The sequence below is a fragment of the Ambystoma mexicanum genome, chromosome 7p, assembly GCF_040938575.1.
Source record: "Ambystoma mexicanum isolate Mex_15411 chromosome 7p, UKY_AmexF1_1, whole genome shotgun sequence".
NCBI classification, from domain to species: domain Eukaryota; kingdom Metazoa; phylum Chordata; class Amphibia; order Caudata; family Ambystomatidae; genus Ambystoma; species Ambystoma mexicanum.
In genome coordinates this window covers 261503365-261518016 of record NC_090939.1, presented here as the reverse complement: position 1 = coordinate 261518016, position 14652 = coordinate 261503365, and the positions used below count along the sequence as shown (strand labels likewise).

The 14652-nt window shown below is 46.9% G+C and overlaps 1 protein-coding gene across 3 annotated transcripts in view; it reads left to right on the top strand.

Moving 5' to 3' along the window:
- IFNAR2 (interferon alpha and beta receptor subunit 2) overlaps positions 1–14652 on the top strand; it is a 495451-nt gene that overhangs the window by 172833 nt on the left and 307966 nt on the right. For all 3 annotated transcript variants that reach the window (XM_069636321.1, XM_069636320.1, XM_069636323.1), the window contains exon 4: positions 6632–6804. In XM_069636321.1, coding sequence (XP_069492422.1) covers positions 6632–6804 — 173 coding nt within the window. The remainder of the gene's footprint in view (positions 1–6631; positions 6805–14652) is intronic.

Sequence of the window (14652 nt, the reverse complement as noted above, 5' to 3'; positions counted from 1 at the left end):
TCACTAGTATCACCATTTTGCACAGAGCTATCCTTCCCATAAAGGACAATGGTAGCATTTTCCAAAGGTCCACGAAGCCTCCTATGCCTGTCAGTGCTCTTCCCGTGTTAGACAAAGGTCTCCTCTGTCATGGAATATCGGCACCCCTAAGTAAAGGAAGGATTCAAAATCTCATTTAATCTCCCAGTCTGGAAGTGTTTCCCTTCGCCTTCCCCTGAATGCTACCATTGGAAATTATTATTGCTATATTCTCCAATGGGTTGCACACGTATAACAGGGCATCACCTGTGTATAGTGAAATATTGTGGTGAATTTCATGAATTCTGACCCCCGTTTCCGTTATATATTTCCTGAAGTATCGCACTAGGGGTTCTAATCCCATAGCAAATGATATTGGGGATACTGGACACCCCTGCTTCATGCCCCTCTCCAGTGTCCAGCGTGATAAGACACACCCCCCTGTCTTCACTCTTGCCCTGGGATCTTTGTACAACAGTCAAATCTATCGCATAATACTTGATCCCAAACCAAATGCCTCCAGAACCTTGAAAAGCCACCGAAGGCCTTGGTTGCATCTAAAGCTACAAGCGCCAGTTCTTCCTTTACGTCTTGCACTATATACAAAATGCAAGCGTCATTGAGGTATTCCTGCCCCCTACAAGCCCACATTGGTCTGGGTGTATTAGACCTGGAACCACTTTAGATAATCTTGTTGCAATGATATTCCCCAGGATTTTGACATCTACATTTATTAAGGCTATCGGTTTGTATGACTCACAATAACTCTGGTTCTTTCCAGGGTTTGAGTAAAACCATGATCGGTGCCTCCCTCACCGTCTCTGGGAGAATTCCCTTATCTAATGCTGCCACATACACCCGCTTCAATTGAGGAATCAGCAGGTCGGTGTATCGTGTGGTAGAATTCTACCGGCAACACACCTGTACCTGAGGATTTGTTTCGTTGTCTGAATCATGATGCCCTTCTCATCTCCTCTTGCTCCAGCAGCATGTTGAATTCTGCATTTTGTTCATCATGGTAATTTCACTACATCTAATAAGACGCCCACTTCCCCCTCTGTGTATGTGTCCTTGCATGTGTAAAGGTTCCTATAATATGCTTAAATCACACTGTTAATATCACTTTGTGAGGTAACCTGGTTCCCCTCTGAGTCATGCATCTGTTATTTTTGCCACCCTCTGAGATTCCTTTTGTATCAGCCATGTCAATAGGCGATATGCTTTGTCCCCCTCTCCATGTATTCGTACTGTGTTGACTATACTTGAATTTAAGCAGTGCTTCCTGAAGCTCTTGCTGCCGGTGAAGTGACTCTGCATGATCACTTCCCATCTCATGTCCCTTCAACAAACTATCCTCCAATTGTTTAATTTCTAGTTCGACCTGCATTAGGGACACATTCAATGTCTTATGCACCCCTACCATCTCTGATATGCACAACCCCCACATTGTCACCTTAAAGGCCTCCCATATGCTGCCTTCCTCCGCCACCGATCCCTCGTTAACCTCAAAGAAACTGATAATGTCCTCTTTTTTTATTTTGTCCCAAAATGCTACATCCTCTAAAGCTTCCACTCAGTCTCTATAATGGTACCGCAGGCATTTTGGTGCCCCAACCAAACCTGGTGACCAGCGGGGCGTGATCTGACAAGATCCGCTCCAAATATTCTGTGTTTGCAAACCTGTGAGTGTTCACTGCCCATAACAATATAGTCCAGCCTAGAATGTGCCATGAACGGGTGAGGAGTACTCCCTGTCATCCCTGTGTGATCCTCCGCCCCATCCCCGCAACCATACATAGTGTAACCTTAACGTAATTCTCAACATCCCCCTCTGCTTTTCCTTACCGTACTACCTCCCTCCTGTAATCCCCCCCCCCACCCCCTGTTCTCATTTAACTAACATAAACCGTTCCCCTTCTCTCGCAACAATACTTTGGTGCTCGTCATCTGCATGAATTATCAATGACCCCTGGTTACCATTCGCCCTCCCAGGGTCAGCCCCCCACTAAGGGCTAATGGACAAGTTAATGGTCTGGGGTTTGCGACCACGGCTCTAGGTGCACCCTCGTTCTTGCTCTGAGGATAATGCTGCTACTCCCATGAACTTCCCGCTCCCGCCTCAGACAAAGAGTACTGTAATAATTTTTTGATAGGTTGATGATGATCGTGTCCAATCCAGCTCTCCTCCTTCTACTCTGACGTGTTCGCACCATTCCAGCCCCTCTCTTGATGTTAGTTCTGTCACTCGGTGACTCAAACGAAGCCAACAGTTTGGCCCCAATTGCCGTTGGAGGTTCTCCCGGTGGTGGCGGTCTCCCTGGTACCATGTGAGCTCTTTCTACTGTGAACATTTTCGATAAGCCTTTCAAACGAAGAGTCGAGCAACAATTTCTCCACAAATCGTTCCACGCAGTTGCCCTCCACTATTTTTGGTAACCCTATCATCCGAATATTGCATCTGCGAGAGCGTCTTCTGCTCTTTCTTGTAGGTCTCTCGTAACCCCTGTTAGGCCTTCTACTTGATTTTGCAGCAACGTTAACACATCCTCCATGTTGATGACGCTCTGTTCCATGACTGTCACCCTTTAATTCACTAAGGACGAAAATTAAGGACTATTCCAGGTTTTGAGCTAATACTTCAATTTCTAATTATTACTATGGTCATAGACACCAGGGGCTTCTAGCAGCACTGTTCTAAACTGGTGTGGCCCTAGCCCTGAGTCACGCGGACTACAAACTAAAAAGTTATCCAGAACAATTGCGCTCAACCCCTAAATCAATAACAAAAATACTTGAAATATCTTCTTATAGCTTGGCAGTTTCTCTGTCCCTCTATGCTTTTCTTATACTGTTTTTGATCGTTCCCAAGGTTAGCATTCAGTTAATGTCCTCAAAACTGTGCTATTTAATTAGAATTTCAAGAGGATATTAGCCGGCCGGTCTCGGAGCTCTTGCTTCTGTCCGCATCGTATGGCTCCACGCCGCTGAGAAAAACCTGTTTTATGGCAATGTATGCCCTTCATGGCCTTTGCAGTTACAATTTGGCCATATCTACCAGTGATAACATGCAGTATCAAAGCTTAGTGGCAATTTAATAGATGTTTGGGAATTTTTTACTTATTGCAATCATTAAGCTAGAGTCCAAATGAAGGGGACTATAAAAACATTTTGGAGATATGGTAAAGCCAGAACCCAGGGTGTGAAGGAGAAATGTGGCTTTGCCATTGGTCACACAACATGCAAGCTTGCTTTTCCTAGCAGAAAAGCCAAGAAGCAGTCACTTTTCTTGTACAACTTTCTAAAATCAGAATCTTTACAACAGCCACTCCGGCCAATAAGTGTGCTTTCTCAGATTGATGTAAATCTGGCGTCTGCACTGCACTTCTGTCTTTTGTGCCTAATGGCCCATCTACCTATCACACTTGCAGATTTCATTTACAGAACGGGCAATACCAACTCCTGGCGTCCGCATCCTCCATGTTGTTGAAGTGGTAGCCAATGACTTTCCTACCAGCTGCAGGATGGAGTGCCTCTATAGATCTGTATCTGGAATGTACACTTGCTTACTATTTATGGTAACTAATATCTGACATTAGTGTTAACAATTGAGTTCAACGAGTCTCCCACCCCATGCACTGCCCCCTGTAGAACTTACCAAAGCAGATTAATCTCCCTGGTGCAAATTATGGGCACTTCACCGTCACTTATTGCAATGGAAAATAAGTGGAGGTGAGATGAAAAATATAGCACCACCCCCTTCTAGTCACCTTTTCTCAGGTAAAGATTCACTGCCTGACTCTATTTTTTGATCTGCCACGAAAAGATTTCCATCTCTGTGCCAATATGCATCCACTTCATCTGCCCCTCCAGACAGCGCCGGAATGCCCGCCATCTAAGAAAATGTAAACTCTACTCGGGCCATGTTAATTCTAAGGCAAGGCCGGTGGGATGGCGGGGGCACATCCAACTAGAGAAAAAAGTAGATCGGAGCTCCTTGTGATTAATCGGCCATGCGTCTGTGGCCAAGGAACAGTGTATCCTTGAGGTGGTCCATGAATGATGCAAATGTTGCGCAGGAGCTAGGCAGGTCCTCGGCACATCTGGTACAATCTTAGCCTCTCCATCGGCAAGACCTTCTAGTGCTACAGTTAAAGATTTGAAAGTTGCTGCAGAATCATGGGGTTTATAATTTTCTGGTGAGTCTCTTGGTACTATGTTGATGCAGATATAGGCTGACACATAATAGTCAGTTGGGCTAGAACCAGGCTCCAGATAATATTTTGGGTGTATTTTCCAAAGCTGGCAGTAAAAAGAAATGTATTTATGGACTATAAAGTTAATTCCAAATGAGTGTAATGGCTATACAATTAATATTTTGACTCTAAAACAGACCAGAACTCTTATACACGTGTGAATTAAACGGTTACTTTTTTGCCTTCAAGTTCCTCTTCAGACCATGCAGTAACATTTGTTGGTTTCCTTCATGTGCCACTGCTGTGATGATACCACTAATTTCAGCATATCGGTGGAATTGTGTAGGTGGGTGGGCACAGGAGTCCTCTTTGCGTATTTCCCTGATTTTGGAGAGTGAAAGTGGCTGATTTTGCTGTTTTACCTATATGGTTGGAAACTAAGGAATGAACGTTTTCAGATTATTGGTGGAATCCCACGGGAATCTCATGAGATTACTGCAGTAACACTGTCGAGGCATGATCAGAAAAATGGGTGTGATGAACTAGAGAGTGAAAGTGGATTATGACAGAGGGTCGGGCGGGGGGTTGAATACACCTGTAAGGGAAGTGGGGGGGGGACCTAGAAAAGAGCAGGGGGGCAACCATGTGAATTCTAGTGAGCACAGGGAAGACTATCATTTTCTAGCATTTTTCCGTTACCCTGGTAATGGGCGGATGTTACCTTACCACAGCAGTCGCACTGTTTTATCGTGGAAATGATTGCCAGGAATAATTTCTGTAGGAAGAAAGGGTGTGATAATGTTATGCCAATAATGAATAGCTTCCTTTTATCTCAGGAATGCAAAACATTAAAATAACCAATAGCCTGTGGACAATTGGGGTTTAGCCATAGTCCTTTAGACTTGGAGAGGTGAGCTCTACTACATTGGCAGTTAACAATGGCATTGGACAAAGGCTAGTGGAGCCTGAGGCTGTTGGCCATGGCTGATGGGATCTGGACAAGTACTAAGGAGGGGGTGGGGTATGGGCCTCTGCCGGTAAGCAAGTGGCCGGACCATTTTTAAGTCCTTGTTGAACATGGGACCGCTGTGGCCAAAGAAAACATAGCTTACCAAATCCTTTGAATTTCAATAAATGGTGTTGAGGGGTGGGGGTTGATTTATCGCAACAAAACCCTTGAAATACAGGAGTTGTGGGGAGTGATGACTGTCTTAATACAACGCCCCTCCCCACTGAATGGATTCACAGTGGCTCACAAAATGACATCATGGGGACATCTATGGGTGGGCGCGTGGTTCAATTGTCATTGTTTGGTAAGAATTTGTGCAGTCACACTGTGTGAGACTACACAAGACTTAACTGCTTGGTATTAGGTAACCTACCTTTTGGTATAGGTCTGTACTACACAAGTTAGTAGTGTGACTGAGACTGGTTTCGTTCAGGCACACCTAGAGACAAAGGACGGGAGTTTTGGGACCCTCCCTCACTTAATGTCCTTCCAGACACATTGAAGCCAGGGGCGGGCTTCACAGCTGAAGCCTGCCAAAGGCAAAACGCACAAAGGGCTCAAACCTGTCTCAACTTACATAGTAAAAGCCAGGAAAGACCTCACAAACAGAAAATGGTAGAAAAAAGACTGGGGCCATTTTGACAAAATGGACACCCAAGGGTGCTGTACTGCAGCTGAAGGTTCAACCTGCGTTAAACTGGTAGTAAAATGTAGGCCACTGCCACCAGCCATTTTAAGTAGTTAGGGTAACAAAAGATGTTACATGAGAAAGTAGGATAAGGTACTAGGCAACCCCCCAGTACTCCACATAAGATGGTATGTGCTGCCCTACAAAGTTAAAAGGTAAGTAAGATCAATTTCACCTTACTATTCTTGGGAACAGTTCCCCCAAGAAAAGGTATTTAAACCTTAAGAGAAATCCAGACTTCTCTGTGACAATGCACTGAGGGTGCTGCGTGTCACTATACAAAAAGCAGATGCCTTTGGAGTTTGTCAGACTCCAAAAACAGTGAAAACATAAAATCCTAGTCGGGGGGGGGGGGGGGGACACAAGAGGGAATGAGGAAAAAGGTCCCACTCCCTCAGGATTTCAAATTAAAAAGTTCTAAGTCCAGCAAAAGAGCTGGGGGTCTCTAAGGTGGGAGGAAATTAGCAAAGAAATGAGAATTCTCCCCAACAGTCATCACTTCCCACAACTGCTGAATTTCAAGGGTTTTGCTGCGATAAATCTGATCACCTACAGCGTCTCAACTAAAGTTTTATTCAGTGGACATATTTTGCAGTTCTACTTTAGAAACCTATTTTCTGTTTTTCTGTCGCATACTGCTATCGTCTGCTCTTTGTGTCTTATCCATAATATGCGGAACACAAACTCCACTTGTTTACGTTTTGTTTTTGTTTCAACTTGAAGTGGAAATCGAAAGGTGTATGTTCCCAGACATTGCTCCAACACATCCGACCTGAGCTGTGACCTGACAAATGAACTCACAGAAGATGCTGTGTATTATCTGCAAGTGCAACATCTGTCCGCAGTCGGAAATGGTTCTGAATGGGGCAATATGGAGTTTAATCCTTTCCGCGACAGTAAGTTCCCTCTGCCTTACTTTATTTTATTTCTGAAGGGTGTACATTGTGTATTTGTAGTTCTTAGTCATCTTGCAATAGAGCCAGCCACTCTGGTAAACTATTGTATCGAAAAGTCAAGTAAGAACACTGTAATTAATTGAATACAAGTTTTGTTCAACACCTGGCCTTTTTCTGTAGATGTGGGCATATGGCAGAATTCTTTGGGCGAGATGAGCCAGATGGCCTGGCTCGGAAGTAAGAGAAGAGCTAACACAAAATATTATGTAAATTGGCAAGAAAATATTTTGTTAATCGAAGATGCTTCATCATGCAAGATGGCACAGCGATGGCTATTTATAATACATAATAAGGACAAAGTGTACTCCATAGTAATATTTCTAACTCACTGCCTCACAGGGATATAAAGTTAGACTATCAGATTTTGTGGACCAACTTTTATACTTTGCCCCCAATTAAAGAATACAATGCCTGGTTAGTATTTTAAACTAGCTTCCAGTCCAAAGCATACAATAGATCTATGCTTTCTATTTATTGTGCCTTTGTAAGGCACTTCTACAACAAGTAAATTGTGTTTCAAAGCGCCCCCAGGGCAACAGGGATGGAAAATGGGAGTAAAATTAGCTATAACACTGTAAAATAGAGGCCTTGTGAGCATTCAGAACGTGCAAGTGCAGAGAGAATGAAGGGGTGGGGAGAGTGGGGAGTAGGGCGTAGGGAGGTAGGTGCTGGTTGTATCCAGTGAGAAGTGTTAGAGAGGGAGCAGCTTGAAGTGCCATGGTGGAATGGTATACCACCAATAAATAGGTAAGTGCAAGCCTGTGATGGCACAGGCCCGTGGGTGCCGAGGCAAAGTGCTGGCTGATGCAGAGACTGTAGTCGATTGGGTGTGGGAAGCCAGGACCTAGGAGGGCACAGAAGGGCCCTGGTCACCAATCTCAAAAGCTGTGAGGTTTAGCAGAGGGGGTGGGGGAGGGAGAAAGAGGAGAAGGAGGAGGTGAAAAGGAAGGTCTTGAGGAGCTTCCGGAACTTGAGGAGGTCCGGCTCAAGATGAAGAGGGATGGGGGGGCTGTTCCATAGAGAGTCTGCTGAGGAAAAATATTGGCCACCAGCTTGCTGTTTAGTGAATGGTTTAACACGCAGAGATTTGGTGCCGGAGGAGCGTAAAGATCTGGAGGGAGAGTATTTAGTGAGATCAAGTTGGAGGTAGTGTGGTCCCCGGTCCCAGACAGCCTTGTGGATGATGCAGAGGGATTTTAATTTGATCCTTGCAGCAACCGGGAGCCAGGGGAGAGTTTTTAGCGCTGGAGAGATGCGGCCCCTGGGCTTGAGGCCCAGGATAAGTCTTGCAGCCCTATTCTGGATTAGCTGGAGGGGTTGTAGAGAGGAAGAGGGTAGATTAAGGAAAAGGCTATTCCGGCAGTCTAGCCTAGAGAGAACCAGGGCTCTAGAGACATTGAGCTTCTGTGGGAAGGAAGAAAAGAAAGACTTCCTTTTGAGGAGGTGGAGTTGAAAGTGGGACTTCTTGGCAAGGTCCTGAATGTGAGGGATGAAGGAGAGCGAGAAGTCAAGGATGACTCCAAGGTTTCTGGCTTCAGATGAAAGAGAGTGGGGAGAGACGATGGCCAAAGTGATGAGATGGTGGGAGTAGGAGACCCGATAGGAAGGATCTCAGTCTTGCTGGCATTGAGGCAGAGATTATTGAAGGTACACCAGGACTGGATGGCAGATAGTCAGGACTGATAGATGAAGTGAGAAGAGGATCATAGGGAAGTTTGAAGAAGAGTTGTCATCTTCATAACACTGGAAGCCTGGGGAGAAGGAGGAAATGTGTGCAAGCGGGGCAAGATAGTTGTTAAAAAGCTAAGGAGAAAGGTTGGAGCCTTGTGGGACGCAGTAGGTGGAGCCAGAGGTGAGGGAGTGTGATGCTGGAAATGCATTGGAGGGACAGTGCCCTCATGTCCTTGTCCTGTACTCCCTTATCGTGTGTATTCTCTGCTGTTTTCTGCAGTGCAGCTTTTCCTCTTTTTGGTTGTGGTGAACAGAGACCCTTGGGATACTCTTATGTCACCCATGGGTGGGGGTACAAACCTGTACCCCTAGTGTATGTTTTTGGGTACCTGTGTGAGGCCCACAGAGCAGGGTATGGGCTGGTGGCAGAATTTGACAGGTGCTCTGAGTATCCTCCATTTTGGGATACCCAGGCCCTGCCATAGGAATCGGTGGATTCCCGAGAGAAGGCAAGATGGCCTCTTGGTTTCTATTGCCTGTTACCTTGTTTTCCCAAAGTCCTGGGAAGCCCTGACTCTGTCCCTTTCCCTGACTGGCTGTTGGGTGGAATAATCATATATGGCATTGTGGGGGAAGTCAACGACAGACTGGCTGGAGCCTTCCCAGTGTCTGTATGCTGTGGGTACACTCTTGGGGTGGGACCTGTGTGAATAGAGCGTGTGCACTCTGTTATGGGTGTCTGGTTTCTGTGTGTGACACAATGAATGAGACGGCCCTGCCTGAAACTGACCTGAATGCAATGTGGTGTGCTGAAAGGCTGGGTGCTTGCCCCAATCCACATTCTTTGTTATGGGTGTCTGGGTGGAAGTGAATAGCTTGGCTGCCTTCCTGCATGAATGCCCTTCTGTCTGATTTGCTGACTGAGCTTGGCTCATCAGAGTGAATGAGAGACAGATGTGTACATCTGGGGACCTCTCACTTCCCAATTTGTTCAGAAGCTGAAGTTGAAACTTGAAGCTGCATATCCTTGAAGTCCAGCTGGAAGAAGTATTGCTGCTGCTTTCATTCGACATCTAAAAGCTGTCGATCTTGGATGAAATGATCCAAGAGAGGACCTGGCTAGGAGACCTCTCCCTGAGCTATGAGGTAACATCGTGCAGAAGCTGATCTTCATCGAGGCACCCTGGAAGCCAGTCCTGAAAGGCTGTCGACCGGAGAAGGGGTCTGCCGAGAATCTTGAAGTGAAGCACCAGGACATCAAGGCCATCGATTTCCATTGCCATCGACTGGGTTTCGGAGGAGTTCTGTAACTGCTGGAAGCCAATCGAGTCATGTTGCCCAGAAGCGGGGTCAGCTTGATGCCGTGCTGCTCGACGACCGGAGCCGCAACGCTCCACCTTGCCTAAGAATATTGAACGAAGGGTTCCCTTGCCATCACAGTCGACCGGTATGTCCTGCTGGAGAAAGTTGAGGTCGTCGTCGACGACCGAGGGGTGTTCTCTGGTGGGTTTCCCACCACCCGAAGCCACCAAAGACGCTGATGGAGTGCAGAACCGAAGTCCAGCCCGTGGTAGAGTCCCGATCGCCGAAGCTATCTCGACACCCACTGCTGGGCCTACATTCATCACCAAGTCTTCTTTGCGGCACTGAACTCTTTGCATCGAGGTGGACAGCATGCCTCAACTTCAGAGGACTTCCACGATCGATCGTTGTTGAGCACTGCGAAGGTTCAAACTGCAGTCTTGATGCAAGAGTTGACTTTTCTTCAAGGAATCTCGACGCCCTGTGGCTCCTGCTTTAAAGGGAGTCAACTCTCGAGGGATCCGTCGACGAACCATCGAAGAAACTTCTTCTAACTCGGGTACATTGGGGTAGTTAAACATTTTAACCATGGTTGCTCGTCCAAGCTACCAAATAGAGACCCTTGGATGGGGTGCTCTGTGCTTCTACTATGCCATACAGAGGGCAGGAGTACAGATACCCCCCTCCAGTCTTTACAGGGAGGAGAAAGATCCCAGAATCACCTGGGACGAGCGGTCACTGAGGAAGGAGGTCAGCCAATCCAGTGCCCGCTCCGAGATACCGAGGGTATTGTGGAGCCAATTTATGGGGATGTAGTGGTTGACCGTATCAAATGCAGAGGGGAGATCAAGTAACATGAGAACAGCTGGAGAGTTTTAGTCAAGAGATGCAAGCAGTTCCTCACAGGTGTTCAGGAGAACAGTTTACATCCCCCTGGATGCTCAGAATCCAAATTGATGGTCGTGGAGGCAATGAACGAGTTCAGTGTGCTGGGTAAGTTGGTGGAAGACCAGCTTCTCCAAGAGTTTGCCAAGGAAGGGGGGGTGATAGATATGGGGTCGTAATTGGCTGGACAAGACTGGTCTTTCAGGAGGGGGTGAACAAGGGAGTGCTTGAGGGAGAAGGGGAAAGATCCCATAGCAAGAGTGGTTGCAGAAATCAGCAAGTGCCAATGTTCTTAATGGTTCTGGAGGAGCAGGGGGAGACCTGTTTGGAGGAGACCTTCATGGAGCAGACAACCCTGGTGCTCATCAGGTGTGACGAGAAGAGAAAGGCAAAGGGGGGATGGGAGGTCATAAGAGGCAAGGGATGTCATAAGAGGCAAGGCGCAAGGGTGCTCAGTTTTTCCAGTGAAGTGTGTCTGCAGATTTAAAAAGTTCAGCTGTGATGGATGCACCATAGACGCAAGCCTGATTGTGGGCCCTTTTCTTGGCACGGATAGAGAGTCTGTTTTGCCTTTGGAGCCGGTGACAGGCCGGTTTGTCAGAGGGTGAGTCTGAGGTCTGCCACTTCCGTTCTGCAGCTCTGCACTTGTTTCAGGGCTGCAAGTTCAGAGTTGTACCAGGTGTTCTGTTTGGAAGGATGTTTCAGGTGGATCCTCATGACTGGAGCAAGAATGTCAAGGGTATTCGTAATGGCAAGATGGGGGTTGCTGAGAGCAGAGTCAGAAGTAGTCTGTAGTGGGACTAGTCTGTAGTAGGGAGAGAGGGGGGGATGAAGGTAGATGCGAAGGCAGCAGCTGACACTCGTTTCATTGAACAGATGTTTGTGAACGAGGTTGGCAGGGCTGGGGGAGTTGCAGTCAGAGGGCCGAGAGGACCCAGGTGAGAGCAGAGAGTGGTCTGACCTGCAGAGTGGGGTGATCAGTGGGGAGGAGAGTGAAAGATCATTGTGGGTGAAGACATCAAGAGTGTGCCCAGCCGAGTGGGTACGGCCAGAGGGGAGGAAGGAGAGGGCGAGTTTGGTGCAGAGGTCACGGAAGAGAGTGGATGCCATGATTGAGTCAAGGTGGATGTTGATATCGCCAAATGATTCCAGTAGATGTTCTTTCTTGCCCAGCTTGTTCATTGCCATTGAGATTTTGTTAAGAAGTGTATGGGGCATCTCAGAAGAGCATTTAATTTCTGCTTTTCTGAAATAAATATATACAAATAAATGTCAGCAAAATTCACAATGGTCAACTGCTCATTTAAAGAAGGGCGGACTATGCCATGCAGGCTGAGGCGTCCATTTATGTCCCATCAGGTGCAGCAAAAGAGTCCGAAGAGAAACGAGGCAACTACGGTGCACATAGTGAAGCCATAGACGACATGGATTCTTCTGAATCCCTAGTGCCGGTCCCCGCCTCCCATAAACAGGCCAGCGGTCCTGTGATGGCGACTGTACTCGGCGACAATGACACACTTTCGCACCGCACTAAGCACACAACCCCAAGCCGTATGCCGACTAAACCGTCAGACAAACATGGGCACGTTCCCTTGATCGCAGAGAAACCATGACCCACATACATGCAGGCCACACAAAGTGCACATGTTACACATGCAACATGCTTCCATAAATCCTGTTAATCTCGCAGCTTCAGATACCCAACCAGCTTCAAACTGCACCCTTCTTTCCCAGTCTAGTCACTGAATCACAACTGACTTTAAACCAGTCCGTCTAGGGATTCCCTCCTTCCATGGTCTCTTGGGAAAGGTAGTCTCTTCAACAACATTTGAACACAGACTAATATATTTAGGATAGCATGCTGATCGTCAAGAAAATAAAGAAAGTAAAGTAAAAAAATAAACCAGTCATACCTAGAGGCAGTCCATGTCTCCTAGCTATGCTTAGAGACATGGACTGTAAGTATACATGCCTTACTTCATACGTTTAATAGTCAGACTGCCTGCTCCTAAAGTGGGCTGCACCGGGGGAAAGGGCACGGCATGGGATCAAAGCAAGAGCATAGTGGCAGACGTATGCAAGCGACGCAAGGCTCACCAGAAGTGCTCACCAGAAGTAGAGGGAGAGTCGATGGAGCACTGATTCAGCAGTTCAGTGACCATGCGAAGCCAATCATGTCTGTTTGCACTTAAAGTGGAATCTGCTATGTAACGGGTGAGAGTTAGGGTTGTGCATTTTTACTCCAATCATAAACGTTGTCACAGAGGTGCGGTTTGGCTGCAGGACTCGCCAATTATGGGCGCCAGTAGAGAGTTGGGGTATAGGAATGTTCTGTTTCGACCTCTGACCAGGCTTTTTCTGCTGGCAAGTTTCTGTGCAGTCAGAATAAACAAGAGCACTGCAGAGTTTTGCTCCCTGGCAATTCCTACCACCCCCCAATCCCCACCGTATTCAACGAAGGAGAATATCCAAGGGGGAAGGAATTGTCCATGCAGAGACTCTGTATCCCTATCCCCTCCCACCTGTATGTCCCTCCTTGTCTCTTTTTCTCACTCGGTCCCTCTCTTGCTTGTTTTCTTGTTCCCTACCTCTCACTGGGAGTGTAGTGCCAGTCTAGTGCAAATGGCATAAGAGAAGTCTACGAAATAATCAAAGGCTGCATGTTTGTAAGGAGGCTGAATGCTGAAGGCCTAATATACAATGTAATCTAAATAACGACCCTCTGTTAGGCTTAAGCAATAACCCCTAAACCTGTGAGGTATTTCTACATTTTGCAACTGGGGGCCTTGCTAGGGTGTAGTTATGCATAAAACGTAAGCTTTGTTATTAAGCATGAAGCTTGCAGGCAAGCACCGAGTAGAGCTGCAGCTTCAGGTGTCCTGGCAGTGAATGGTAAGGCAGAAGTGCTGCTCCAGTGTTTCTCAGCCAAGGATCGGCATATACTTATCGCAGTCTTGGATCTTCCTGGCATCTGTTATAACTGGCATGCTTATGTGAATGCTGGCTGGTAAACTGGTGCTGGACCTTGCTGCAGCGCCTTATTTATTCTTGCTCCGAACGATACTTATCCATATGGTCTCGTGTGTAATTTTGGTTGCTTCCCTATTTCGGAGTGGTACAGACCTACTTTGTGGCCCTTCAGTAATCTGGTTATTAATATCACAATGTGCCGCTGGGCATTGTTTTAATCTCTGGTTAAATGGGGCTGGAAGGTGTTTTACTATTATTGATGGTACCCCACCGGATGGACAGTAACAAAGAGTTTCATAGGACTGTGGCAGGCTGCTGCTGCAGGATTCGTACCTAATGTTAGCCTCTGCTGACTAAATACTTGGAACAACTCACACAATAATAGTCACTTGATGGCCAGCCAGTGTAGTAACTTTGCTCAAAATGTTGGGGGTGACAGGGGTGGGGTGGGGGAGGGTGGATGGTGGCTCTTAGGGATCTTTTCGGGACAATTGTTGGAAAGAATTTGGTTGAATGGTAGATTTGACTGAATTCGGTCACCACCATTAGTTCGAAGCCGAAGATACCGAACATGGAAGAGCTACGGTTGCGGGGGTATCCCCCGCTCCACATGTTTGGTATTTTTGGCTTCGGCGGTTGCGGGGTGTCCCCCGCTTCCTCAGCATTGCTGTTAGGGGACCCAACACTACAAAAAAAGAAGAAAAAGGGAACATGCAGCGTCAGATCCGACCCACATTAGATGGATGGATTTGACGCTGCAGGGTACAGGTGAGGCGGCGGATGGAGGAAAGGAGTGTAAGGGGGGTTTATGGGTGTACTGGTGGTTTGGGGGGGACATGGGTTTGGTTTTTTGTATCGCGGTAAAGACGTATTCACAGGGAAAATGACTACGCCCATTATAGACGTGATTTTGTACCTCGGTCAAACAACCTAAAGCCCTGAGGGATAACACTAGACTAC